This window comes from Peromyscus leucopus, chromosome 20 (assembly GCF_004664715.2).
Source record: "Peromyscus leucopus breed LL Stock chromosome 20, UCI_PerLeu_2.1, whole genome shotgun sequence".
Taxonomy (NCBI): Eukaryota; Metazoa; Chordata; class Mammalia; order Rodentia; family Cricetidae; genus Peromyscus; species Peromyscus leucopus.
Window position 1 is genome coordinate 12725321 of NC_051080.1, and position 26543 is coordinate 12751863.

A 26543-nucleotide genomic window follows, 5' to 3' on the forward strand; every position below is an offset into this window, starting at 1 on the left:
TCCAACACCGTAAGGAATTATTGCAGAAATACAAATGTGGTCTCGCCATGTGAAGGTAGAGATGCGTGGTGTTGTCTCGATGTCCTGCTCTCTAACACAACCTCCATGACACAGTGATATTAGGATCATAAAGAACTCTGTCCATGCAATCAACATGGACTGACATGCCAAACCAGGCCCAAATGCTCATCAGAAAGGAAACATGAACTAAAGCGAGGAAAAGTTTCCTTTTCCTTCACTTCTAACTTTATTAACAGGAAAGTCTACACCCACTGCCTCCACATTCTTGCTACCCTTTAATTTTATATAATCAGACTTCTCTCTTAACTACTCTGAATTAAAAGCATTCAAAGACAAAAGTTCCCTAACAACTTAATTACTGCCTTCCCACTCCTTGATTTCCAAGGACACAGTGCTCTACACCATGCTCAAACTCTAAAGTCAATTCATTTGTCCATCTTCTGTATCTCTTCCTGCAACTCTAAAGTGCACAAAATGCCTTTCTAAAAACTCCATTCAAAAGTGGGATCGGCACATTAACACAGCTGAATTGTACAAAAGCAACCACCACACTGGAAGGCAAAAAGCTGCAGGCCCTTGCCTCGAAGAATTTTTCATATACCTGAGGAATATTGGGAGCAGGAGAGGTGGTCTTCCCCCAAGGAAGAGCACACCAATCGGTTATCCAAACCAAATGATCTGCCCTGAAAACATACATACAAGTTATGTCATACAGACTGAGCAGGCTATATTTAAGAACATCTATAAATATATGCATGTAATAACAATTGATGAAAAAGGAGGCCATGATTTGGAATAAACCAAGGAGTATATGAGAAGATTTGGAAAGAGAAAAAGAAGGGGAAATTACATGTTTCTAATATAATCTCAAAAATAAAAGAAATAATTTAAAATTATTTATATTACATAAAAAGTAATTAGTAAAAAATGAAAAAATAATTTTGTGTCTCAAACATTTAATTATCACAAGTCTTATTGTGTAGACACACTACAGCTCTACACATCAGTGAAACAAAATGAGATGTACAGTTTTGAGCAGATAACGCAGAAACATGTTTAAACTCAGGCTGCAAGCCCGGATTTCTCCTTCTTTGACACAGGCATCTTATGATCACAAGTCCAAAGCCCAAAGTTCAGCATCTTCTCAAAAGACAAAAGAAGGGTTGCCCTGCTGAACTTGCTGTTTGGCTAACTGTGGCATCAATCTTGCTTGACAGGCAAAGCCAGCTTCCTGAGTGTGCCCCAGTTATTAGAAGGGACCCCGCCTTGGTTTCACATTCTGCTGACCTTGTCTTGAAATGCTTAATAATTTTCAAGCCAGCAAAGCTGTAATTTCATTTGATATTGAACTCTATGAACCATGTATTCAGTTCTGCTTCTAAACTGAAAAATGCATCATAAGCCAGGTACAAAATGACTCCCCTTATGCTTAATATCTTTTTTAAAATTATTATAGTATTTATTTGTATGCATGTGAATGCATGAATACATTTGTGTGTATGTATGGATATACCCCTCCCACATGGAAGTCAGAGTACCATTTGTGGGAGTAAATTCTCTCCTTCAACCATCTCTGACCCAGGGACTAAACTAAGGCCATCATACACTTGGTGACAGGTGCCTTTACTATTTTAGACATCTTGTCAGCCCTCATGTTTAATATCTCCACTCCTACCTAATTTTTAGACAATTATTGGTCCTTACAGTGTTGACTTCCCTTAACCTCTAACCTTTATAGACCCAGCTTAGCAAGTTGACTAACAACTTGCAACAGGAAATCTTTGTCCTCACAACAACAGAATTGTCAATGTGTGATCACAAGGGACAGTGTCTAAAGTATCTAATAACTAAAAAATAGGAGCATGTTATTTTGAACACTCAGGTAAATTTGAAAAAGATATATGTGTGTGATTACTATATATCATATGTATATGATATATATGATTACCATATATCATAACTGTACAATATTTACAAGCCCACTGTGGGCTTTCTTTCACTTCCCTACTACTTCATCTTGAAAACAGTATTTACCGTGTTACTATTCAAATGTGGATCATGATTAACTTATTAGTTCTTACTTAGCAAATGTTTTCCAAGAGTAAACTTTGGAGGTATCATTGGAAGGATGTCCACATGGATTAATTAGAAACACCCTCTTCCCTACACTCTACAACCTTCAAGTCTTTTTAGAGAATTTGCAAGTCACTGGTACGGCTTCATTACAGAGTTAGCCAGTCAGCTCAAGCTGAAGATGCCTAGACTGGACTCTTCTCACTATGAGTGAAGCAGACTCCACAGGCAAATGAAAGCAATTCCCTGGCCATGTGTGGTTTGGGTTTTGTTTCTCATTCTCCATATTCTCTTGTAGTTCTCATCTTCACTCTTGATAGAAAAAGATCCATGTAAAGATTTGTGACCCCATCCAAACAGGGAGAGAGCAGGTGATAAATAGAGTGTTCCTCTCATGATTCTCTTAAACAGCAAAATGTGACGACAGAAGAGATCCAACATTATATGGTTCCTATAGAGAGAGGTAAACTGATGAAACAAAACCTATGTTCATAAATATATAAGTCAAGAAAACTTCCCAGGGGGAAAAAAAGACTTGATATTTGGCTAGCTGGTATCAGAACTAGCATCAAGATATGCCTCAACAACATGACTGGGCATCAAAGGAAAGAATATTTCTGGCAACCAAGAGAAACTGTTAATGTAAAAATAAGGAAAAAAAGATGTAAGCTTGTCTCAGAATTCTCTACCAAGACACTCAACACTAGAACAATGCCTGCAGACATTCAGTCAAAGAAATAAAGCCCTCCATGTTTCACAGCCAACTAAATTAGTCTTTTCAAGAGTTCAAACACCGGGCTGGAGAAATGGCTCTCAGTGGTTAAGAGGACCAGAGTCCAGTTCCCAGTACCACTAGGCTTCAGGTGGCTCAGTCCAGCGCTGGGAGATCTGACACCCTCTTCTGGCCTTCTATGTCCTGCACACAGGTGTAGACACACGTGAATATACATAAGTAAAAAATAAATGCGCTATATAAATTTTAAGAGCTCACCTATAAAGGTACACAAAAATTCAAAACATCAAACAATAGGAAACATAACTTTAAGTTCTGTGTAAAGATGAATAGAAAAGCTAGCAAAAAAGACTTGATGCAAACTGAAGGAATAAAATGAAATCAAGCTTAGAAATCATGGGTCTAAAGCTGAATGGAAATGCTATATATTCTGTCAATGTAAAATTATTTCCCAAAAGTCAATGGGGAAACAGGTAGAGAGATAGAGATGTGACTACTCTTGTCCCTCAGTCTCTGTATCGAGAGGTCAAAATTCATTTAAAATCTGGTGGTGATAATGTTGACCTTCAGTGAGTTCATCCTGTGCCATGTGCCAATGTAACAGCCTACATGACAAGCTGTTCACTAGACCTGCTCGCTGTCTAATACGCTGGAGGGGTTAACTAAAGCATGGGCAGTGGGGTTGGGTTCAGACCAGAAAGAAAGTCTTGCATAGCAAAGGAACAAGAGCAAAAAAAAAATGTATAATCTACAATAATTGAGTGATGGAAGGGAGAAGACCCAAGGAACAAGGAAAATGCAGCCGATTCCATCAAAACATAAATGAAAAAAAAAACTGATACCTGGAGAATACCATCATGTTCATGGAAAATGTATAATTTTGACCTATCAGTCATTAGAAATGCCACCTGCTGCCTTTTAACCTCTACACAGAATGACCTAATTTGGAATCAGTATACTATATTTGTTTGTAATCTATAGATGGCCATTGTATAGTTAAACTGCGGTAAAACTCCTCAAATTTCATAGGCTGAAAAACAATAGGCTTAATTCTTGCTGACAAGACACATGTGTTTCCAGCAAGAAGGGTCTCCGCTCATCAACAGCACTTGAGTACCGCTACAAACAGAACCATCACTGGCAAACACTGCAGATCAGAGCACCTGGTAGTATGTTTTGAAAGATGGCTTACTCCCTGTCAACTGGGAGTAAAAATAACCTCTGTCTTCAACTCCTTCTTAAAATTAATCAATACTCAGAACACTATCTGACAAAATACCAATCCAAGGTCTCCATATGCTGAAGTTACAAGCACCAGCCATGCCAGACAGTGAGTGACCACTAGGCAAAACTTTAGCTCACTGGCATGTTTTCCTATTATAAATAATGTAACAACAAACATTTTTTTTTTTTTGGTTTTTAGAGACAGGGTTTCTCTGTATAGCTTTGGTGCCTGTCCTAGATCTTGCTCTGTAGACTAGGCTGGCCTCAAACTCACAGAGATCTGCGTGGCTCTACCTCCCGAGTGCTGGGATTAAAGGTGTACACCACTGCCGCCCAGCAACAACAAACATTCTTATCTAAAAACTTCATGTACATGCCCAAGTACATCTATATTATAATTTCTTAAAGTGGAATCATTGACCAGGAAATATGTCCATTTTTATTGTAATTGATATTGCCAATTTTTGCTTGTTTTTGTTGTCTCACTCTGTAGCAACTCTTTGTAACCCAGGCTGGCCTTGAACTTGTGGCAGTCCTCCAGCCTCAGCCTCCCAAGAGCTGATATTACAGGCATGAGACACCACAGCTAGTTGGTAAATTTCCTGGAAATATTCTTTTTCTTTTTTGAATCTACATCATGATTATAATCTATAACTGTGATTATAATTGAGAACTTTTACATGTGTACACAAATCAATTTCATTCTTTTACCGTTACATTCTATCCAGGTATTATGAATTTTGGCCCAAAGAACAAATATTCAGCTTCTGTGTTTTCCCCAAACGGCAGGGCATTAACTATGGTAACAGAAATCTCTGTGTGAATTATCTTTCCCTCAGTGTTGAGGAATATCATGTACCAGCTGCATATTTTTGCTTGTGTCTAATTCCTGAGCCAGCATCATATGAAACTAACCACACTTGCTCCAGTGACAATGTCACACCAGTGTGAGTACTAACATCTTACAAAACATTTGATTGTCCCGTTGGAATTAGGCCAAATGACTTATCCCTCCTTGTCAGCTCTCTTGCAAGTCTCCGTACAAATTGACTGTTTCATGTAAATCTTACACTTGCTTACCTAGTTTAAGAAACTGCTACTATAATTTTTATAAAAGCTTTCTAAATGCAGGTCAACATTGCTTTTAAAGTCTTCCATGAAGATCTACCTTCTTGTGTGTTCAACTCTTCTGTCTCTGAGTTTCACTTTTCTGCAAACCTTTTAATGTCACTTATGTGTAATTCCCTTTTGTGGGTTCTCTTTGTCCACCTTTTATTTAATACATATCTTAAATCTTAAACTGTCAATGTTTTGCTCTAAGTTTTTGCAAATCAGAAAGTCTTGACCTGGAACCATTTCATCAGAAGAATGGCCTTTACTTCACCGATGTGTCTCTGCAGACACATACGTGTAGACACACTAGCATATTGGGAGTCTACTTTGTTCCCCAGAAATAACAATAGACAAACAGGAACCTATAGAATAGATGACTGAGCATTGTGATCTGTGAACAGCTCTCAAGACCCAGCACAAGCAGAAGGCCAATTATCCACAAAAAGGTTACCTTCAGCTTGAATTATAATGTTCTGTTTTATATATCAAAGCCTTGGCTCACTTTAATAAATACTGTTCTTAGCCAGGTATGGCAGTGAACACCTTTAATCCCAGCACTCAGGAGGCAGAGACAGGCAGATTTCTGTGAGTTCTAGACCAGCCTGGCCTATGAAGCAAGTTCCAGAACAGCTAAGGCTGTTGCACAGAGAAACCCTGACTCAAAAAACCAGATAGATAGATAAATAGATAGATAGATAGATAGATAGATAGATAGAGAGATAGATAAATGATAGATAGACAGACTGATATTTTTCTTAGTCTTTGCTTTGATAAATAATGATTGACTCTCAGGTCATACTTAATTGATAGCTCTGTTGAGGTCACACTAATGATAATTCATCTTAGGACAGCCATGAAAATGTGCACAGGCATCTGAGAAGGTGGCCATGTTCTGTCTAGTGTGTCTCTGCTAGCTGAATCTTTTACAATAGGACTATAAAGGAAAGATGGCCCACCAGAGAGAAAAGGGCAGCCCAAGGCCTGACATCTAGACCTGGCTCTTGATGGTTGACCTTCTGGTTGAGCAAACTCAGGTAGAAGCTTGCATTAGTTAGCTGTGTACTTACCTTTCTCTTAGTACAAAACTCTTCACCCCAACATTCCTATCATCGCCCTGAGTTCTAACTACATGAATTCTAACTATCACCGGAAGCAAAGGAAAGGAAAAGAAAACTCAAAGCTCCACCTCCAGATCCCCAAATTTAATTGTCTACTTAATGGTATAAAGACAAAAAAACCCATGTTTAACATACCCTGTTCAGAGCTGCTAGAACCAGCTTGTGGATGTCCGTCCTGAGATACTGTCTTTTGAGCATGTTTAGTTTGCATTGAGAGTCATCCCTGGATTCTTCTGGTATTCCTAAATTCAAGAACAAACAAGTGATGTGTTTACTGACATGTATTTACATATATAAAGTGTGACCTAAAAGTAATCACTTTTAAAAGCATCAGTAATCATCTGACTATTAACTAGCTAGCTATTCTGCTTCAGGGTCAAGCCACAGTCACTCTAAGAGAAAGTACAGGGAGACAGCACAGAGGTTAAGAGGACTTTCCACTTTTCCAGAGGACCCAGACTCAGTTCACCAGTCCCAGGTCAGGCAGCTCACAACTGCTTGCCTCTTCTGGTGTCCACAGGCATTGTGTGTATATGGAACACTTTTTAAAAACTTGGGGACACAAGCATGCACATACATTTTGTTAAAGAAAACCTTTAACAAAAAAGAAAAAAGTATGTATTCAAAGTATATGTTTTGGACTAAAAGATTATTGTTGTTTTAATGAACAGGCATGGTTCTAAATGGCATTTGCTACTCTTTAAAAGTCCATCCACCTTCAATGGAATAAAATGTGAGTACTGAAAACTACAAAAGAATTTGTTAAATTGGGCATGGTGGCGCATGTGTTTAATCCCAGCACATGGGAGGCAGAAGCAGTCAATCACCATGAATTCGAAGCTAATCTGGTCTACATAGTGAGTACCAGGACAGCTAGGGCTACATAGTGAGACTCTGTCCCAAAAAACTAAAGTGTGTGTGGGAGACTGCTGATTATTGTTGGTTCATTTTACTAAATCTACAAAATTCAAAAATTAATAATAAAATTTTAAGTAAAATTATGTCTTAACTCTCATTGACGAATGGAAAATGATGATTCAATTCAAAACATGTAGATAGATGGTTCACTGCTTCTATTCAAAATACCATATTCAAAAACTAAAATTACTATGCCCAGTTCCTTCTTTGAAAACATTTGTCTCGCAATGAAAATGCTCTGAATTCTAAAACAAAAAACACCTGCACTGAAGGAAACAGTTGATATAGTAAGCTTTTATTTTATGGGGAATAGATATCAAGTTCAAAAAGGTTGGAACTTTATATAACAGCAACAAGAAAGTATTAGTGATACCCTACTTATCTCTCAAATTCATTCCCTTTGTATCCATCCCACCCACCCAAGTCTCATGGACTGCTGTAAACCAAATTACCCACATCTAGTCTCCCACCCAATCACCATATATAACACTACCACTGATATGAATTGCAAATGTCATCACAACACTACAGGATATTGGGCCTGACTCTTAATGCAAATTATTAAGGATACTTTATACAGTTCCAAATGTCATTCGTATTACTGCTTGATATCAGAGTTGTGTGGAACAAGCTCTTGACACCCTAATGGTGTATGTGTGTGTGTGTATGTGTGTATACATATACCTGAATATGTTATGAATATGCATATATACATGCGTGTATAATTTTAGAGTTATGAAAATAAATGTTTAAACATAGACTAATCAATAATCTAAAAAGTTTTAAAATTCATAGAGACATATATAATTAAAATTGGAAAACACATGTGTATTTGAAAATATTTAAAAGCAACAGCTAATCTGACTTACACTTATATATACACTTTCTTCAATCAAAAAGGATGTATTACTACTATATTGAAAGTAAATGAATAGGTTAAAAACAGTCCTCAATTCTTAGTAACAATGTGTTCTAAACATCAATGGGGTATTAAACACAAGCTCGCTTTTTATTATACAACTTTGGTTTTCTTCCCCAAACCCTTCATAAACATAATTACATTAGACTGGGAGGTGAGGAAGGATATATTTTTCTTAAAAGTTTAAAAAGAGGTTCCAAAGTTTTTAATCTAAGGTTTGACAAACAATAATATAATTCAGTAAGGTAATCAACAATTGTTTAGAAATTTTTAGAGCTTTAATTGCCTTTAATAAGCTTAATTGCCTTCCATGAAAAAGCACAATCACACAGCATTTTATTTAAGGTCCTTCACTTTCTACCTCCATCTACCCTCCCATGGCCATATCCTCCCGTGTGGCCTTCATTTACTCCAGACGATGTATATGTGTTGCTTCTGCCTGAAAGCTGTCCTTGACCTTTACCTAGCCCTTCAATTGTAGACCTCAAATCTCTGACCTACATATTCCTTTGAAGACAGTAGGTCCATCAATATTCTCCTATCTGCCCTCCATTTGTCTATAGCAGATCTTCCCACTAGGTGGTAATTAAGTGTTTGTCTGTCTACTGAAGTCCTATAACCCCAGTCTTGCTGTCCTTTCATCTATCACTCAACCCATTCAGAACAGGAGGGATGTAATGAACGTGTGTTGAAAGAACGTGGGGGCAGGTGCTTCAGTGGGAACTGAAGGACAAGCAAGGTGACAGCAAGCAATAAGGCTGGTGACTGATGGAAGGAGGTCATTGAAGTTAATGAGTAAGAATCACGTGGCTGTGCCCGAGCCGAGCTAACTTACCCCTGCAATCAAAGGCTGGGAATAAGGCAACAGAGGGGGATGAAAGAAAGTAATCCGTGTTAGCTTGGACTTAAACTTGGCTGACGCCAAGAGAAACAGCAAAGAAACATCAGAGACAAATTGTCCTTAGAGACAGAAGGCCCACTTTTTACACTGTTTATTTCTTATGTAAATTAATGATTAAATATTCTTATGAAGCTTTCTTACGAGTTAATCTCAGGGACTCATCTACATCACCCTTTCTCGTGAATTTTCCTTCTGGAAAGTTTGGAAGAAAGGCCTGCCAGGGGTTATCAGGATCCAGTTCTTTAAGCTTTGCCTAGAAAGCCAATGTTTCATGAAAACGCAAAGCTCCATTTAAATAGTGGTCTCTACAGACGATGGGTTCCGCGACTCACCTGGCACTACAAAATGGAGAATCGCTCGCAGCGCCTCCAGCTGCACTGGCAGAGATGTCTCGTGGGCTTTCATCACTGTTATTATTCTAGGGACCACTGCTGCCATGGTATCCAGGGAGGCGTTACTAGGAACAAAAATTGATGTATTTATTTTAAAAAGCACAATCTGGTTCATTTGTACGAACACGAACTGAAGCAAATGAGTAGAAACAGATCCGATGCGTTTTACCAGGAAAAGCCATAAGAAGTACATATAAACGCCTTTGAACTCAACCAAAATTTCAAGCGTTTAAATTCTGACCTCAAGAATTAGAATGGGGGATCCTTGTGATTAAGTTTTATGAAAATAACACCTTTCTTCTGATCAGTATGTGGATCACGGGCAACAGGCCTGAAAGACAGGGGTCACATTGCCATTTTCCAGAGGAAGAACCTGTTTGAAGGAGGAATCACCAAAATCCTTTTGCTAGAAAGAAGCAAAGCCAAGGCCAGGACCCCTGCATCATAGCAAAGTGCTTCATCGGACTTCTTACATATAATTGATCCATTTACATTAAACTCATGGCTTCTCCAAGGCATGTGTGCCTCTCTTTGTACCCAGGTGAGCAAATACGCCACTCTGGAAGGCAGCGTGGCTGATTGCCTCACACAGTGCCTTGTGAACTGAAACTCGTTGACACACTTCCGGCACCATCACAAGCAACACTTAAACATTTCAACCAGGTTTTTAAAAGCCATGTTTAAAGAAAAGAGATGCGACAGATGTGTTATATAAGGAGAGATTAGCTGGGCTTGTGTTAAGGACAGTGTAACTCCACTCTTTGCAAGTCTGTAGATGTGCTGTGCACAATGTATGTTATGCACGTATAATAACACTATTGCCAGCAGCTAGGATTTATTGACAACTTAAAATACACTGGGCATTGTCCTAATCCTTCATGAAAGAAAATGAATAATAAATTCACTAAATAATAATCCTTCTGTCATAAACTCATGTCTTCTGTAACCTTTATTTAAACCTTTTATTTTATTTTTTCAGAGGAATCCTGAAGTTTAACCATTCAATAGTTGGCTCATATATTGGCCATAAAGCCATTTGACTTCCTCTGAGATAAAACCTCCATCTAGAAGGAAGCCAGTTGTGACCCTGTATGTTCTAAGAGGTAAAAACATCCCACCCTGAAGGAAAGCTCATTAAGAAAGCTTCAGGAACCCTGAAACTAGACCACATTCGTGAGGCTCCTCTATCCCCAAGTCTGTATAAGCTGTAAGGACTGCTGAACGACTCTCTCAGAGCAACCAGGATGCCTGAAAGAGATGGGACACCAGCTGCCTGGAAGAGTTTAGATCAACTGAGTCACTTGGAAAGGACGTCTCCAGTGTGCTGAGCTACCTGCAGGCCATGCTGTGTGCTCCAGGTTCCCAGATTTCTTGAGCTGTCACCCATGCTGGGGTGGGCTTTGGTGGTGCAGCTGTCTTTGAGTCATTTCTACTCCAGTAAGTAACTCTTCACCTGTATTCTTATGAGTAACCCCAATAAAACACATTAGTTCACCAAGTTGGACTTCGGTGGTATTCTAACTTGGTCTGCTGTAGAGTTCCTATCTTGAGTGAGCAGATGTTTGTTTATTTCTCCCTAGGAACAGTGTCCAACAACAATCCGAGACATCAAATCCATCTCAGCTGCAGCACCTGTACACTGGATGATGTGTACTCGTATGTTTTCTGTGTGGCTGCTTTCGATTTAAAATCCATCAAACAATGCCACAGATTCTGACTCAATAGAATGAGGAAAATATACTAAGCATATACTGCTGCTGGTGGGGACATCTGCCTGGAATTCAATTTTTGTCAGGTTGTGTAAGCCTCTAGTCCCCTCCTGCTACTTTCTACCACAGATAATAATATCTGGCCTCTCTTGTGCTGCAAACCAGACACACAGTGTCAACAAGGCTGGTCTTGAACCGAATGTGACGACAAGGGTCATTGGCAAAGGAATGAGAGGAAGCAGAGAAGCCAGCGTTAATTCAAATAAAAGAATAGTGATGAGTAATAAATACTGATAAATAAATAGTGCCTTAATGCTGAAAAGCAATAATTGCAAAATGCATGTTTTTTATAGTTTGTATATTCACATTTATACAGAAATTTGAAGAGCTGTTATCAGTTTTGCTGCATAATTATCATTTTCAAAAACAGTAACACCATCTATGAAACACAGAGGCAAACCTTCACCATATTTCTGCAGTCTCTGCTGATCTTTTTAATGCTTAGACAAAATAAGTGTGTGTGTATGTATGCTCATGAATGTGAAGTACCTTCCTTCAAACAGATGACTCAGCATCTTGCAGCCACTCTCTGCCACCTCAGGAACGTGGGCATGCTTCTGCATCAATTCTAAGACATTCAGGTACACTCCTTTTGCCAGCAGGATTTTCCTGAAATTAACTATAAAGTGTTTTTCAAGTTACTTATAGAAATGGAAGCAAACATTGGCAAAAACACATGTAAAATATTTCATTAGCTACTTAAAGATCATTAATAGCTGCCTATTTCTTAACAAATATGTCATTCGCTGTTTTTCATTTTTATTTATTCTTTACTGAAGTTTCTATTTAACTTTTTATTTACACAGTAGACTGGTGTTAATGTAATTAGTATATTAGAAATAAGAAAGAAGTATTTTGTAAGAAAATGCATATAAACAATACTCTCCACAATGAGAACGAAAATTAAATGTCCTTCTAATCTTTAAACTTCACAAATGACTAGACTTATATAGAACTAAGATTCATAAGTAGGATAGACATCAGTGTGGACTGGAGACACTTTGTATGCAGAGATACAGGCCATCCCTCCATTGGTGATGGGAGCCAGGGACAGGCCTGAGGAGAAGGGCTACAGGTATGTGGAGTGAGTGGCCAGAGCTTGCTGGTGATGGGAGTAGGGGAATGGCCTGGTCTGGAATGCCTCAACTACTTTGTACATCTCCTACAGTAGACTACGTATGCCATTTTCATGGATCCCATCATGCACCCAGTGGTAGATGGTGTTGATCATGCAGATGGCTTTCATAGAGTAACTCCTAAGTTTAGTGAACAACACAGTGGTCTTGAGAGCTGGTTTTACAGCATGTATACAGAAAACCTACATTGCAGGGAGACTGTCACATAGTAACCCTTTCTTTGCAGTGAAGTTCTTCACTAAACTCAAGCCCAGTGCCTTGAAGTATTTTGTATTAATTTTCTTAAAGCCATAATAGAAACATCAATTCCAACATTATAGACCAAAACCTAACATTTTTTTCAAAATGACAGAATGGGGTAACTTCAGAGGGTTCTAACTTGAGTTCTGGTTTTAAAAAGCCTTGTCACCCAGGCATGGTATATTCCTATAATCTCATCACTTGGGGGCCTGAGACAGAGGGATCAAGAGTTAGAGGATAACCTGGGCCACATAATAAGTTCAAGTCCAATCAGGACTAAATAGCGAGACGATTATCTCAAAAAAAGAAAAAACAAATTGTATTGTCAACCTCCCCTCCCAAAAAAAGGTAGAACAAAATACAAGAAGAAACACATTTTAAAATAAAACTAAAACCTGAGTAGTCACACATTCCAAGGTATCCAGAGCATCACACATTAAAATATGGTAATGGGTTTTCATAGTTTTTTCACAGTGCCTATATCCTAACCAAGGAGAAACACCACTGTGCATCATACTTCCCGGAAAGGCTTGTTCAAACACAGATTATTGAGTACCAACTCCAGAGCTTATGCTTGGGTTGGTCTGTGTAGAACTCAGAGATTTTTAGAGTTTCTATGTAATACTGCTAGTCCCCACAGAGCACATTTTCAGAATCCCAGCAAGGCAATGTGTAACTCAAAAATGGCAAACCTGACTGGGAGAAGGGTGGACATCATGAAGTCCCTGCAGAGTGTACAAAACAATTTCATGTTTTCCCATTCCTTGCAAAAGATTCTTGACCTTAATCTACTCCATTTTAGCAGAAAATTATCTGCTTTCAAAGGCAAATCACAAAATGCAAGCTCCTACAGTAGTTACCTTTACTGATTGCATATTCAACTTTTATACCAAATCCTCCTTCCCAGCTTAATTTTTTTTGTCTTAGCTAACTCAAGTACCACATTCTTTAGTTAGTCTTTGTGTCTGCCTTCTGCATTTGAGTTTAACCCATAAGCCTAGAATTTTTATTTAATTGGCATACCACACAAGCCTAGATTGTCCAGTCTCTAGTACATGATATAAGCTCAGTACATAGTAACTACATTAATTTAGCTGATTAATTAAATGAGGAAGTCATCACAAAAGACGTCTGGGCCTACACCTTCAAATCTCCATGGTTCCAAGACCCCAGTTTCTTCCTCTCTACTCCTTCTCCCTACTTCTTCCTCTTCTCCTTTTCCTTTTCTTTGAGATACAGTAGCCCAGGTTGGCACTGAATACACAATCCTCCTGCCTTAGCTTCTTGAGTGCTGGGATTGTAGACCTGTGTCACCATTCCTGTCAAGATCCTAGTTCTGTATATCAATCCAATCCTGCTGGAGGCGGGGAGGAGGGGGGACCGACCCCTCCCATCCCTCACCCTTCACATTCACTGTCCCAAGTGGCTTGCAGTATGAATTTGGTGGTGGGGCTGAGCAAGTAGGCTGCTCAAGATTTTCCTCCCTATTACACTAGAAATCCCAGGCTGTGCAAGGGCATCTAAGAACAGCCCATATAGCAGGTGGCCTGAAGCAGAGTGGGGAGCATTAAGGGCAGGAACTGATTCCAAACAGATGCCAAGCTGACTCACTATGACCTCAGAGGCCATAACCAAAGCAACCCCAAGGCAAAAAATTTTGATGACTGAGTGTGGGACCTAACAGAGTTTCCAAATTGTTAAGAACGGCAGCCCCATCACACTGCTGCTGCTTGGTGGCAAGCTTCACCTCCTCTGGGGCACTGTATGCAATGCATAGTGGCTTCAATGTAATTCCTGCCCAGACCTCCAGAGCTGCATGGGAACCTCCTTCGATGACTCAGTCCTGGGAGGGGCTCTGTCATCACTCAGGACATGGCTACTCCAAGCCTTTGTGTAATGTGCCACATTTATTTTTAAATAATTAATTTTGTTCTTTATCAATTTCACGCATGTATGTGATGCATTTGATTACTCTCTCCTTTTATTAAAATGCCACCAGAGAGATAGGTGAGAACCTAGAAAATATAAAGGAGACTTTTGCCCTCTTGACTTGACCTAAATGATAACCGGAGCAGCACACAGACGTCGTTATATCTGTGGTTTTCACTTGCCTGGCTCTGCTGTGAAAATCCGGTGCTCACACTACTGTGTCTCAGATTAATCTTTCATATTGTTTTTTTTTTTCTGTATCATTGCCTAAAAATACCCTGTAAAAGCTGCCAAGTCCTACTGCCTGATGACAAATGAGTTTTCCTGGCAAAGTTTCCTGTTTATGGGGTCAGGAATCTGGAACAGTTTGAGCCAGGACCTTAAAGCTTAAGCATCCTTTCCAAAGCATATGAGCCACTTCCTCTCTGTAAGTATGCACAATATAATACTCAAAAGGATAATACATAAATGACCATTTTCAAGAAAAACATTGTAACTATAAACATTTCGTTCTAGATAATTTTTTTTGAAAAATTTTTGAAATTTTTTTTTATTTTGAAATGGTGAATATCTCCATTAAATAGTCACACCCCTGTAAAGTTTATTTAAGAATATAACATGAATAAATATCTAATATAAAATGGGGGCAATCGTTTTTAGAGGTAAAAAAGGCCCTATAAGAGTTCCAAAAATTCTCATAGTATATAAGCTATACATCAATCAACAGAAACTGGTTCCATATATATATATTTACATATATAAATGTTTATATATACGTGTTATATATATGTATGTATATACAGATATATGAAAGCTACAAGCTATTAAAATGGCAATGAGAATAATAACAAATACATTTATTAATAAATGGATAAAAATATAAAATGTATTTAAAATGGATAAATATTCCAATTCCTGCAAATATATAGCACGTATGTCATAAGTACATTTGTAAAGGTCCAGAAGAATACATATCTAAAAGTGTTTATTCTTTATCCTTTATATAGCAACATACACACTTCAACTAGCTACATCTACATATTTAAAATTTCCAAATTTATAGGTTTTATAAGAAAAAAAGCACAAAATTGTTTCTCTGTATTAAAAGTCAGTTTCCCCCTTACCATTTTGTTCCAAGAGAGTGGACAGTGCATGCGAAGCTGCTTGGAAGACATCTTTGGAAGAAGAGTGCATCAGCATGGACAGCATCACTTCCCTGTGTGCGGGGAACCTTTCAAAGAGCCAACCACATCTCAGTTTGCAGTTCCCAGCTCTGGTGCTCACCCTGACTAGGAACTCTAACAGTGCAGGCATGGCAGCTGAGCTGTATCCCACCTCCACTTACAATAGAAGCATAAGTTGAACAACTCTGTATGTAAATGTTAGATTCAAGAGTATCAAACACTCAGGTTTCTGTGTCTTCAGAAGCCTATAAGCCGTACAGAAGACACAAGCTTTGTAGACATATAACTAGGGGTAGGCAGACAGCTACGATGTTGCTATGGAATCACACAGGGTGGACAAATAAACAGAGGTAGGTTACATCCCAGGAGGGATGGCTCAAACAGCACAGGCTTTCCCCATGCTTCTCAGAGCAGAGCACAAAGTAAACTATAGGCATTGCTTCCTTCTGGAGTTTTCCATTTAATATTTTGGACTACACTTTTTCTGTGAATAAATAAAAATGCACAACAATGTGACAACCAAACCATGACTCATGCAAGCCATATAAATGCCATACATTTTTTTTAATATAGTAGGTGCACAACATATAAAGAAAAGAATTAGAATGCACAGTGAGAGCTGTCAGTCACAAAGCAGGATGAGGGAAGGGATTGGCAGAGGAACAATAAACTAGCAGAAGGCAATCTTTAAAAAAAAACATGAGGTGCTAGGAAGAAAAATATGAAAGGAGGAAATGAGGGTAATGGAAAGAAATGCGGAAATAAATGCAGTGAAGAAACAGAGCAGATTTAAAAAACAGAGAAAATGAATGTTTTTTTTTTTCTAATGTATGTACTGGAAAGATCTCCAGAGTGCTGAGGACTATGTGTGCTGTGGATTAAGATGTATAAATCATGGCCTGAATCTGCCTGACCAGAAAGCTCCGGATCCTGATGTATCAGTTTTCAAAGGAGTCACTATCTCTTCTCCAGATGTTGAAGTAGCATCTGCTTCATTAATTCTCTCTTTTCCAGTAGCGGGCCATGATGCAAATGGGCCTCTCAGTGGACAGGTCCACACTGTTATGTCAGGTGAGGCCTGCAGAGGAGGTTTCTAACTGGACACAGACAACCTGCTGGCGGGTGGCACAGAACCCCAGTGGCTCTGGGAGTGTGCTCAGCTGGCATGAATTAACATGCATTTGTACCCAGTCGGGCAGAAAACTGAGGGACTCATTCTCCAGGATTCACACACAATTGAATGATTCATGATTCCAAATCCCTCAGTAGAAATTAAAGTGCTCTACACCTCAGTGGAGATTAAAATGCTGTGCACCTCACCAGGCACGGATTCACAGGCCTGTGGTTCCAGCATGGGCTACACTGGAAGACCCTGTCTTGTGGGAAAACTAGACAAAATTATATACCCACCACTAACATGCAGCAATGATAGTGCCTAAATGCTGACATGAAAAACTATCAACGCTAGTTTCTATGCCCTGGCTGAAAGAGAACCTAGGTTTTCTATAGCATCAAATAGAAGTACTGACTGGCCATCTTCGTCTCCAATCTTCTCATGTAAACTGTTCTGGTACATAAGGAGATTATTTAGTGCCCAGCATGCAGCCTCCTAGATCAGGAAGGAAGAAGAAAAATGTATCAAAACAGAAATGATTGGAAAGCCTGTTTTTAAAATCAGGGCAGTAGCTCCGGGTCTGACCTGTACATGTTTGTTCTTCCGATGGCGCATCAGGGCTTTATAGCAGGGTTCCAACCAGAATAGCTTCTCAGTGTCCTCCTCGTCATTGTTCTCCTGAGGCTCACTTCTTTCCTCCAAGTCTTGGTTTAAGAAGATGGTCTCAGCTTTAAAAAAAAATTAAGTATATATATCTTATACATGCATATTATTACCAAAAGCTTGAATAGCCAAGCCCAAGAGCAGCATCTGAATGTACTCAACAAAATGTTCTTTACCAACTGCCTTGGCTAATCATGAATCAATTTTTTAATATTTTATACATGCCATAACTCTTCTATCTCATAACAAGAGGATGTGGGTACCCACCACCCCAACAAACTAGAGTAAGGTCATCTGAAGTGATTGGCTGGTTCTTGGCATCCCACTTGAACATGGATGCCCACACTTGGTGCCATGAGAGCATCCTTAACTGGCAGGAAGGAAATTCTGATTTAATACTCAGCACTTAAAAAGAGAAAAGGGATTCCTGATTAGTAAAGTGACTTACTGAGGAGCGCTAGGCAGCTGAGGGCAGAGATCTGTAAGGCTGCATTCTCTGGATACCGCTGGACAGCTTTCACCACAAAGACATGTACTTCGTTTAACACCAGGATGTTGTAGAAATTACCTAAAGTTAAGTGAGACATTAGGTAAGCTCTCACCCATACAACTTAAAAGGCATTTACTTACATAGCAGTGTTTAAATCAATAAATCAATCTAACGGCATAACAGCATATAGTAAGTCAGTAAGTCAATCTTTTTGACATAATGGCATACATTAAATCAAAGTGACTTTTTGAAACTGGTTCCTACTGTTGTCTGCCTTATTAGATAATGCTAGTTGAGTAAGACCAAAGAAGCATGTGCTTAAGTCAGCTCTGACTCCTCACACCATGGTACAGAAACAAGTGGGCATCTCTTATATGTGGCACTATAGTATTGTGAGTCATCACAATGTTCTCAGGATCAGCCAGCTTACACAACTGTGTCCTTCTTGAAATGCAACCAACAAACATCTCACCATACAAAGGCACAGGCCAGCATGTGACCACTATGTTTCACTGGAAATGCTTTGCTGCTTTGCTATGTTTTTATCTTCAATTTAAGGTAAATTCTTTTTAAATATATTTTTAACTGAGACTGAAGCCAAAAAAAAATTATAGACACCTCTGGGTTACTATTTGCTCTTTTCATGTAATACAATGCTTAAGTCAGGGCAAATGTCCATCCTATCTCATCACATTAATGGTCTCCTAGCAATGAAGCCCACGCTCCTTTCTTCTAGTTCTTTGATGTGCAAAGTACATTAACTATCCCTGTCTAACTCATTCCACTGTACAACAACACAGCACAGAACTTACACTTCTTAACCAGGGCTCAGTGCCAACTGACTGACTCCTCCACTGTCTCCTCCTCTCCCCAGCCTCTGATAACTAAAAGAACGATGCACAAATCTGCATTCAAAGCCTAAGTTTCCCCTTCCTTGGCTACATGATCCAGAATGAGACACACATTGCTGAGCCAGAGACCCTCATGGAAATGTGGTGGTGATAACAATACTCCGCCATCCAAGAGCAAGCCACGAATCAAAGGTTTATATCTAATAAACATATATGTCTATGAAATTACTTTGGGACCTGTGAAAGTAAGGTGCAAACATATCATATCTAATAGTCTAAACATAGAATTTTAAATAATTGGTCATAAAGGAAAGAAATCAACCGATTGCTGTATACAAGAATATAACTCAAGTTTTAGAAATTCATTTTAACTGAATCTATCAAGGAGTTTTCCTAAAAGTTAAACCAATTTCTAAATTACACAGGGGACATAATGGTGATGGTGGACAATGAAAACGCAACTTTGTATAATGAAACAATAAAGAAAAGTTTTTTTTTTTAATGGCTGAATGATCCTTCTCAAAGTTAGAGTGATGAAAAGCTAAATCTCTATGACAGAAGCCTAAATTTTTATAAAATATTGCTGATGATTCTTTAGGAGAAAGGCCATCAGAGCCAGTCTTTAACAGTTAATGTGCTACCTTATCTGCCCTATCATTTAGTTGCTCTTTAGTTCATTATTCTCATCACAAAGATCTTGAGAACAATCCCCAAGGTGGTGATGTCATCAGGGGCACCACAAGAGCTGCAATGTGAGAGTAAGTGAGTCTATAGATACAGCAGGTGGGAAGTGTGACTTCTGAACTCTCTCCAAGGCAAAGGTCTGAACCTTCACATCATAAAGTGCACCTTGCCACTCCTGTGCTCTGACTCCTGACAAATGTTGACAGAGAGGCATCTGCAACGCAAGGCTTTGGGATGCTCAGATCTTGAGCTCCACAGAGGATACATTCACAGAAATATGAGCAAATGAGCCCTGGTGAATGCCAGTCTATAAGCATGGAAGCCAAGATTTTCACGGACCTCACATACTAGAGATATCAGATATGGAGTGGGAAAAAAAAAAAACAAACCAAAAATGCAATCAACGTTACCTGGCAGGTCCAAAAATAAGAGATTTATCAGAAATATATTTTTTAAATTAAATAAATCACCAAATTAAATTTGTTCTGGGAATAATGGCTTATTGTTTGAAAAAATCTATAGATTTAATTCCATAATACCGAAAGAAAAGGAGAAAAATCTTTGCATGCATTGTTTGGTATTTAATAAAATTCAATGCTCATTTGTGATTTTTTTCTTTAAAAAGGGACAGATGTTAAAGTAGAAGTAAGCAAGAAACAGAAGAATGTTCCTAACTTGATTTTTTTTTTAAAAAAAAGTCATAAAACAAGCTGATTTTGTCACTATGAAAATCACATGACACTCATTATTCTGGATGAGAGACTATTCAAAGTTCTATCCCTAAAATCAGGAAGAGGACAAGGATAGCGCCAAACACTGCTCCCATTCAGCATTGTGCTGGTGATTCTGGGTCAGGCAAGCAGGCAGGCAGAGAAGTGATGGACGTAATGAGTGGGATGGACGGATGCAGAGTGCCACTGTTCACAAACCATTAACTTACATAAGCTGCATAGATGTGCAAAAAAGTTGTCAGAATTTAAAAAAAAAAAAGACAGACAAAATCGTTCTCATTTCCTCATGCAGGCACAGTTCAGAGACATAATTTCAAAACAGATGCCAGTTACAATTATAATGAAAATTAAGCACCTAAAACAGTGAAGATATGTAAAACCTGCATAGGCTGTACAAAAGAAATGATAGTAGGGAGATGTCAGTTCTTCCTAAAATGATCCGTATACTTGTGTCATTTCTGTACAGATTCCATTATAGTTTTAAACTAGAAAAGTTAATTCTCAAATGTGTATGGAATAGTAACAAGCCAACGCAAAGCCTAGACATAAGACCTGTAGTGGGTAGCCATTCCAGCTTTGATCTGGAAGTTCCAACCCCCATTGAGGCATTGACAACTGTCACGCCTACAAGGCAGGGCCAAGGGAGGTGCCAAGAGACCTGAGATCTGGATGGGCCAGCGCGCTCTCTCGGTTCCTGGACCCTTGATGGTGGAGGTTGACCAAGCAGAGCTCCAGAGAACACCACTGGACTACGATACACCTTCCCAGACCCCAGGACCTACCTATCCCTTCATTTGAAAGTTATCTACTAAATAAATCTTCCTTTTAACTACCTGGAGTGGACTTAATAATTTCACCAATAAAGACCCAAGAAGAAGAATGAGTGGGCACTTGACTTAGTGTTTCAGACACCAGATCTTAGAGAACATCATAGAATGCTGAACCAAAGCAACAGAAAACCATTGGCAAACTCATATCCTCATTATGTATTCTAATGGGTTCCCAAAATGATGCCACAGTCTGGGTTCTATGATAGAATCACCTCAAACATAGATATGCAGGGTCTCTAGAGTGCACTGATTTGATTCTATGGAGTTTATATCCAAAGCAATATAGCCTGTCACATAGAATGAATGTGTGTGTGTGTGTATATATACATATATATAGACAGAGTTAAATATGTGGTTTATATATTATATATTTATATATTATGGTATATAAACAATATATTTATATATTGTAATACATCATTTATATATATAAACTGTTGAGCACAGGAAACATTTTCTAGCTCTGGTAAAACATAAACTCTTACGTTGGGTGATAAGATCTTTTTTGGCTTTCTGCTTCACGTGTTCCACATAATTTTTACTTACTCCTTTATAGTTAGCAACCGTAGTTTAAACATAGCCCAACAAAGAAGCTCTCCTGGAGATGACTTCAGAAAATAAATGCAGAGTTCTCATTAATACCACCTGTATATATTTTGTGTTCCTTTCATAATCATCTGCTACTTCACAATATTTCTACCCAGTGTTTATCAAGATGGTATTTATTCATTAGAATAGAATACATGGAAGTTACATGCATATACATAATATAGCTTGTGATAAAAAATTATATGTGAATTACAACTCACCTAAGGTAAGCCTATGGAGCAAGGAACAGCTCACTTCTTGAATTTTTTCATTGGCAGGGAATGCTTTCATGGCTTCCACCACAATATTGTAACACCTGACATTCCCACTCATGAGGACTTCAACATTGTTGCCTAAATTTAAAAAAAAAGAATCATAATTACTACAAGGGAATAAGCTTCTTCTTTCAAATATGCATACAAATGAGTATTACATAGATCTGTGTAATGGGTACAGATCCTTATGCAAATAGCACATCTATCAAATAGCTATAAAGATTGCATGTTGTTAGTTGCTAACACAACAGGATATAGAATTGAGCTTTGGGGTGACTATAAATTATTTTCATTTGGTTCCTTGTTTTAAAATTTTATAGTATCATTATTTTGGGAATTAACCTACCATTCTACCAAAAGCAATCTACAGATTTAGTGTAATTGCCATCAAAATTCCAACATAATTATTTACAAAAATTGTAAGAATGATCTTCAACTTCATATGGAAATACACAAAAAAGCAGACTAGCTACCAATCCTTAATAATAAAAGAACTACTGGAGATAACACCATCCTAGATTTCAAGTCTGTTACAGAGCTATAGTAATAAAATACCATGGTATTAGTATTAGCATAAAAACTGAAATGATCAATGGAATTGAGTTCAACACCCAGATATAAGTCCACACACATACAGATACCTGGTTTTTGATGAAGAAACCAAAAATGCACACTGGAAAAAACATGGCATTTTTAACAAATAGTACAGGTAAAACTGGATGGCTGCATACAAAAGAATGAAAACAGACCCCTATGGATCACCCCATCCAAAACTCAACACAAAATCAATCAGGATTTCAACATAAGACTGGATATCTTCAATCTGATAAAAGAGAAAATAGTAAATAGCCCTGAACTCACTGGCATAGAAAATGACTTTTTGAACAGTGTTATCATAAGAACAAAGAACAATTAATAAATGGGACCTCATGAAACTGAAAATCTGTATGGCAAAGAACACCACCATTTGGACAAAGTGACAGGGTAAAGAATAGAAAAAGATCTTTACTAACTATATATCCAAAAGAGGGTTAATAACTAAAATATATGAAGAACAAAGAAAAATCATGGCCATCAAAGGAACAAGCCAATTTAAAAATGGGGCACAGAACTATGCAGAGAATTCTCAAAAGATGAAACACAAATGGCCAAGAAACACTTAAAATGTTAAACATCCTTAGTTAACATAGAAATACAAAGTAAAAGTATTTTGAGATTCAATCTTACCCAGGTCAGAATGGCTATGATCAATAAAACAAACGAGACCACAACCTGGCAAAGATATGAGTAGGGGGAACACCTGTTCATTGCTGGTGGAAGTGCAAAGTTGTATGGTCACTATGGAAAGCAGTGTGGTAGCTCCTCAAAAAAGCTAAAAATAAATCTACCACAAGATCTATCTATACCACCCTTGGGTATATACCCAAAGGATTGTAAAATCCTACTACAGAAATACTTGCTCATCTATGTTCATTTCTGCTCTATTCATAATAGCCAGATACTGGAAATATCCAAATGTCCATCAACTGATGAATGGATAATGAAAACATAGTACACCTACACAATGGATTATTATTATTCAGCTCTTTATAAACTTGAAATTATGAAAATTTCAGGCAAATGGATGGAGCTAGAATAAATCATCCTCAGTGAGGTAACTCAAACCCAGAAAAAGACTAATACTGCATTTCTCTTATATGCAGATTTTTAACTTTCAAGCTTTTGATACACATGTTATAATTGGGATAAGAGTTGGGTAACTAGAAAGGAACTACTGGGGAGAAGTAGTTCTCCAAGCAAGGAAAAATATAATCTAGTGCCATGTAGTAATAAAGTAGAAACTAAAGTGAAAGATTAAGTAGGGAAGGGATGGAAGAGAAAGGTAAAACAGAGAATACAGAAAGGACAATTAACACTTTGAAAAATCATAAGGAAACATACTATAGACTCTTCCATATTTATAAAAAGAATCTAAATGGAATTGTCAAATAATAGATGAGACAGTGCCTCAACTAAATATCTTATTGCCAAGAAGTAAAACCTCCAGTGCCAGAAATGGGTTACATATAGTTGAGTCATTGACCAAAGGGTCTCATGGAATTCCCCCCAGACATCATAGGCTGCTGTCAAGGTTATTGGTTGCTCTCTACAACCTGATGGTAAGGCCCTGTTGCTGAAGACAACACTTACTTACGCCATTAAACATGGAGAAGTTGAGAAAGTTCCTAACTAGAAACTTTATCTCTACTGACTGGCATTCATGGTAACAGAAGTCACTCTGCATGCTACCAGAGAAAAAAGATAACCATCAAAATCACCCAAGTACAAACCCTGCAACCTACAGTGACCTATCTGCATGATATATGCATGTTATGAGAGTAACCAATCACTTCGTTTAAAAATTAGATTTCAGACCCACTCCTTGAGATTAAACCCATACCTGACACTGCTAAAGAGGCCAAGAATCTCAGATTAGATAGATCATGGGCCTAAGGGCAAACCTAATACTATTATTCTGCTATGAAACATAGCAACCAAGTGATTCCTAATGACATACTGTATACCCATAAACCAATGTCTCATTCATCACTCATCAGAGAACCTTCTTCTTGTTGTGGAAGAAGGCCATTAACACAGAGACCTACATTTAAACAATGCACAGAGAGTGACTTTGAAGCACTCAGTTTGTCCTTCTTATGAATACCTTTGCTATGATTAAACATCATGACCAAAAGCAAGTTGGAGGAAAAAAAAAGGATTTATTTGACTTATACCTCCATACTATAGTCCATGAATGAAGGAAGTCAGGACAGGAACTCGAAAAGGGATGGAACCTGGGCAAGAGGCCATTGAGGGGTCCTGCTTACTGGCTTGCTCATCATGGCTTTCTCATAAAACCCAGGACAGCCAGCCTAGGGATGGCACTACCCACAATGGGCTGGGCCCTCATCCATCAATCACTAACTAATAAAATGCTCTATAGTATGGTTTATACAATATATTTTGATCATGTTTCTCCAACTCCCAACTCCTACCAGAACCTCCCTACCTTCCTACCCACCCAACTTTATGTTCCTTCTCTCTTTCAAAAAATCCTAATAAAAGCAAAAATCAAAACAAAAAAAGCAAATGACCAATAAGACCAAAAATGTCAAAACACAAAGTCCACAAGCATAAAGCTTGTTTTGTGTTGGCCAAATACTACTTTCTGGGCATGAGGCCTCTCCTCAAGTGTTGTCCATATACCCAGTGACATTCCACATGATCAAAATATATTGTGTGTAAAAATGTTTTATACACATAATTTAAGACAAAGAAAGTAAAAATTGAGGGTTTTGTACAAATCTAAAAACAGTCGTATATATGTCAAATAAATGAGCTCAGAGGCCTACTTCCTGGTTCGAACATTGATTATGGTTTTTGCAATGTCTTTTCCTCACCCAAAGGAAAAAAAACCCTCAAGATTGTGTCATACATTAGAACAGTGAAAATACACTTGGATCTATTTCCTCCATCCTAGAGGAGGAGCCAGCAAAGAGGCAGAAATCTTGAACTTCCTGGAGATGGCAGATTGGAGGAGGACAGATAACTACAAAGACAAAGCGCATGAGCAAGGGGCTGACAGGAGTCAGAGGAGAGGGAAGAAAGGAGCCATGGGGGGAAGCTGCTGGGAACCTGTGGGGGGAGACACTTCTGTTTCTGAATGTGATATTAGCCACTCACCAAACAGATAAACATCTCTCCATCAAAGATTTGTCCTAGCATAGCTAAAACCATTTGTAAAAGAAAAATACATTTTAATGTTTAAATGGAATTGTAAAACCACCAAAATAGTTTCTAAAATTGCAAAAATGAAAAGAAGTGGCCTGATAAAATGCCTTTGCTGTAGAACTGGCGTTAAAGCCCTCTTGATTCCTCATTGTTAACTGCTGCTTGCTTTGACCTTTGTGTTATGAATCAACACATTTTAACTGGATTATGTCATGAGTGGGTGGAAGACAATGGATTCCAAAAGCAATCGGCCCAAAATAAATGAATAATGAACAGAGCCCAGGAAAAGTGTGAGGCAGAAAATAGCCGTCTTGCTGGCAATGATGTGTCAGAGAAATGTAAAGTATGGCACTCTGCTTCGGGATTAGCATTTAGCCCCATCCTCTGTGGAATGCTTGATTTCCTGTAGATAAGAAAATGCTATGTTTTTATGAACATAATCAAGAGGCAATTTTTCCCAAGAGCATTTGCTTTTTGACCCAGCTGCAATGAAGTCTCAAGCTGCTGTACCTGAAATCATACATGTACACCATATGGGTATTGTGTGTATACTGTATCTACATTGTATGTGTATTATATGTAACATAATACATATATATTATATACATGTATGGAAAATTCATATTGTACCACAGTGTTAATGGTTTTTTTTCCATCACAGGCAATTTATTTTGTTCTATTCATTCACAGTTAACACAGAAAATACTTGGAAACATTTCCATATAATGTTTGACACAGAAATCATCAAATAGAAGTATACAATGTTGACAGGAGGCAGTACATTTATAATTTATAACCCCAAATGTATTTATAAATTAGAAATGGAAAGATCTACAAATGAAATTATGAAGTTTCACCAAAGTCATTTAATCTGTC

At 38.1% G+C, this 26543-nt stretch overlaps 1 protein-coding gene across 1 annotated transcript in view; it reads right to left on the minus strand.

Moving 5' to 3' along the window:
• Window positions 1-26543, minus strand: part of Lrrk2 (leucine rich repeat kinase 2) — a 144625-nt gene that overhangs the window by 99374 nt on the left and 18708 nt on the right. The window contains exons 7-14 of the mRNA XM_028869259.2: window positions 21843-21974; window positions 17896-18015; window positions 17370-17512; window positions 17200-17279; window positions 15611-15717; window positions 11671-11800; window positions 9353-9477; window positions 6418-6524 (exon numbers count right to left, since the gene is read on the minus strand). Of these exons, the coding sequence (XP_028725092.2) occupies window positions 6418-6524; window positions 9353-9477; window positions 11671-11800; window positions 15611-15717; window positions 17200-17279; window positions 17370-17512; window positions 17896-18015; window positions 21843-21974 (944 nt within the window). The remainder of the gene's footprint in view (window positions 1-6417; window positions 6525-9352; window positions 9478-11670; window positions 11801-15610; window positions 15718-17199; window positions 17280-17369; window positions 17513-17895; window positions 18016-21842; window positions 21975-26543) is intronic.